Below are 3,875 nucleotides of genomic sequence, written 5' to 3'. Positions count from 1 at the left end.
AGGTAAGACCTTCAATTCCAATTCGGGTGGTTGAACAAGGGATGGAGGCAATTTTGTATGAGTTGGGGGCAATTCAACTTGCTTGACATCTAATCTTGCGGATTTCTTCATCTCCATTTTATTTACCAACTTCTCAACTTCCGGATCCAAAGAATAAAGCTTTAATTGCTCGGCTAGCTTCCCACAATCAAATCCTTTGCTTAAGATCATCTCCAATATATCACCGTTAGATAACTGGAACAATTCTTGTGTAATTGGCTCGACAACATCAACAAAGTACAAAGATGAAACATCACTAGGATATCTCATGGCATCATAAATATTAAAACTTATTGTTTCACCATCAAACTCCATTGTCAAACTTCCCGCATACGCATCGATCTTGATCCTAGCCGTCTTCAAAAATAGTCTCCCAAGCAAGATTAGAGCCGATTTGGAGGACACTTGCTCATCTAGATCAATCACATAGAAATCCGTCGGGAAGACCAATTGGTTCACTTGCACTAGGACATCTTCCAAAACGCCTCTAGAAAGACACTTGATTTATCTACAAGAGAGATTATGACACCGGTTTCACTTAAGGGTCCGACATTCAATGATTCATACACCGAATAGCGCATTACATTGATAGAGGCACCAAGATCAAGCATAGCACTACTAAAAGTGACATCTCCAATCTTGCAAGGAACCGTGAACATTCCGGGATCTTTGCATTTGGGTGGAAGTTTCCTTTGTAAAACTGTGGATGCGTTTTCATTCATCAAGATTTTCTCATTTCCCTTCAACTTCCTCTTGTTGGTGCAATGTTCTTTCAAGAACTTTGCATATCTCGGAATTTGCTTGATCGCATCAAGTAGAGGGATGTTTACTTCCACCTTTCGGAAGGTGTCCAAAATCTCTTTCTCCTCCATATTCTTCTTTGAAGTTGCAAGTCGGGAGGGGAACGGTGGTTGAGTGGCTATTGGTGTTACTAGAGGGGTAGACTTCTTTGGAACTCTGGCTTGTGCATCGTTCTTGACTGTAGGTTTTTCAATGGGAATTATCTATATTTCTTCCTCTTCTTCCCTTGGCTTTTTCTTTGAACTACTTTCTCCGGCTTGTTTGCAACTTCTCAAGGTCACCACATTGACATTTGGGTTCTTTTCGGTTTGAGAAGGGAGTTTACCACGGGATTCCAACTTACTTATAGATGTAACTATATCTCCCATTTGTGCTTCAAGGTTGGAGATACTAGTCCTTGTCTCTTTTTGGAATTGTTGGGTACTAGTGGCTAGAGATTTGACAATGTCTTCAAGAGACATTCCGGAGCTACTTGGTTGAGATTGAGGAGGTTGTTGATGATGATGTGGAGGGTGCAGTTTGGGTTGATAGTGTGGTTGTTGATGTTGGTATTGAGGTTGTGGTGGTGGATAGGACGGTCTAACCAATGCATTTTGAGGCAATGGTCTTGAGTTGTAGCTCATGTTGGGATTTGGCTTCCTACTCGAATTATATGCATTTTGGTAACCGGATGGTTTGTGGTTGTAGTTTTGGAACTCTCCCGTGACATTCACATGTTCCGCATCTTGTTGAAGGATGGGACACATATCCGTAGGATGTCCCATTGTTGGACATATTCCACAAACCATCACTTGTGGAGTTTGTCCCATGGCTAGCTTTTGGACAATGGAGGTTAGATCTTTTATTTGAGACTCAAGATTCGATGTTCCCACTTCATTGACTTTGTGTTGTGTGTCTCTCTTCATGTCTTGGCGAGGGCCAAAATGTTGTGAATTTGCGGCTATGGTGTTGAAAAGTTGTCTTGTTTGTTGTGGGGTTTTACTAAAGACATCTCCACCACTTGAGGCATCAGCTAGTCTTCTCTCCATTGGCAACAATCCCTCATAGAAGTGTTGAATGAGGAGTTGTTCCGGAATTTGGTGTTGTGGGCAACTATAGCACAAGTTGTTGAAACTCTCCTAATAATCATGGAAAGTTTCATTTTGACCTTGTCGGATTCCACAAATCTCATTTCTAAGACATGAGACTCTTGAGGCAGGATAGAATTTATCAAGGAAAGCTCTTGCCATGTCGGTCCATGAGTTATGAGTTGATCGACCCCGGTGGAAGATAGAATAACCAATCTTTTGCTCTATCGGCCAATGAAAAGGGGAATGCCCTTAGCTTGATTTGGTCATCGGTTGACCCTTGTGGCTTCATGCTAGTGCAAATAATGTGGAACATCTTCAAATGCTTATGAGGGTCTTCATTCTCCAATCCATGAAAAGTTGGTAGATGATGGACTAAGCTTGACTTCAACTCTGAGCCTCCTTCCAAAACTGGGAAATTGATACCGGTTGGAGTTTATGTAACATCGGTCTCCATCATTTGCCTCAAAGTTCTTTCGGGAACTTCTCCTCCGTCCGCCATTGCAATTGGTTCAATAATGGGTGGGTTTGTTGTAGGGGTGGTGTTTCGGGAATTTCTTGGCGAGGGTCGGGACTAGAATCGGGTTCTATATCACTTAATGAAGCGGTTTCAACCTCCGGGTCCCCGTGGGGGTTAGAAGTTTGACCATGTTCAACTCGTTTTTCCTTAGCCAAACGCCTTGCTTCTTTTTCGATTTCTAGGTTGTAAATCAAGTCACCTGTACGCTGAGATCTGGGCATAAAGAAACAAATTGATTAAAAATAAACCAATCCCTGGCAACGGCGCCAAAAATTTGGTGTTGTCGAGGCCAACACAAATAATAACCCTAAATATTACACATTAAAATAGTGTATAGTGGTAAAGGGATCGAATCCACGGAGATTGGTTCAATTTATAACTCTATGAGAAATCTCTTTGTAAAAATACTTGTAAAATGACGATAAAAATAAAATGGGGGGTTTTGGTGTTTTGAAATACTTGAAATAAACTAGAATTAACTATGATTTAAATAGACAAATGCAACAAAAATAAAAGTTTGATGTAAAATCAATAAGGGAGAGATGGTTGACTTAAAGTTTCCTCACTTTGACTTTTGATGAACATATCATTAGAATCCAATGGTGCAATACTTTGATTTAAATCCTTAATTTGGTTATAGTAATCCAAGGAGCTTGAGATTACCTAGACTTTTCTTAATTGTTGAAATGGCTATAGAAGCTCATAACAATTTCCTTAGTCAAAGTCACTAATTCCAAATAGCATGTAATTAGTGAAAGTCAACTACCATTAAGAACCAAAAAGTCACCAAATCCAAGAAGAGTCAATTGCTTTCACTACCATGTTGGAGAATATGTCTTTATGATTGTGTGAAGCAAAAACAACACAAAAATCATTTTTTGCTTGCTAATTTGAGGATCATTTACTTAATCAAGAAATTAGCCAACTAATCACCACAAACACATTTAAACTCATGAATAAAAACATACTAGTAGTGATAATATGATAAAACACAAAACATTTCCATAAAGATTTAAGATTAAGTTCATGGATTCTTCAACATTCAACAAAAGTTCAAAGGATTCAACAAAAATTCAACCAAGATTAGTTTAGCCAAGCATGACTAAACTCAAAGAAATAAAGTTAGATGAAATTGTACCAAACATTTTACAATAATCAAGAGGTGAAATCAAGATGTTCTTGACGTGTTCTTGGCCTTCAAAAGCACTCCAAACTCCAGAGAGAACAAGTCAAACTCAGACCTTCAAGATAAGGCTGAAGACGCACACCAACCTTCCCAATATAGAACTCTAGATAAAATCCCGAAATTGCCCTTATCAGGAATCCACGCGGGCCGCGGGGAATCTTACGCGGGTCGCGGGGTCTGACGGGATTTTTGGGCTTCTTCAAGTTTTGGGCCCCCACAGCTAATCCATTGGCCCAGTTCGAATCCAATCAGCTCCTAGCCC

At 39.9% G+C, this 3,875-nt stretch overlaps 1 protein-coding gene across 1 annotated transcript; it reads right to left on the bottom strand.

Annotated features, from left to right (window-relative positions):
* Positions 1 to 503: 503 nt before the first annotated feature.
* Positions 504 to 1,208, bottom strand: LOC145099623 (uncharacterized). The gene is made up of 2 exons (XM_079037165.1): positions 1,088 to 1,208; positions 504 to 1,018 (listed from the first exon to the last, which is right to left on the bottom strand). Exons 1-2 carry the CDS (start codon positions 1,206 to 1,208, stop codon positions 504 to 506), a joined length of 636 nt encoding a protein of 211 aa, XP_078893291.1.
* Between the last annotated feature and the right edge of the window lie 2,667 nt (positions 1,209 to 3,875).

Source organism: Lactuca serriola, chromosome 4 (assembly GCF_051521515.1).
Source record: "Lactuca serriola cultivar US96UC23 chromosome 4, Lser_US96UC23_V15, whole genome shotgun sequence".
Classification (NCBI taxonomy): domain Eukaryota; kingdom Viridiplantae; phylum Streptophyta; class Magnoliopsida; order Asterales; family Asteraceae; genus Lactuca; species Lactuca serriola.
This window is presented reverse-complemented; position numbering and strand designations above follow the sequence as displayed.

Coding starts and splice junctions, on each gene's coding strand:
- LOC145099623 (XM_079037165.1), bottom strand. CDS start 1,208: ATGGGAGATATAGTTACATCTATAAGTAAGTTGGAATCCCGTGGTAAA. Junction 1,019..1,087: donor TTGCAAACAAGCCGGAGAAA/GTAGTTCAAAGA, acceptor AAAAACCTACAG/TCAAGAACGATGCACAAGCC.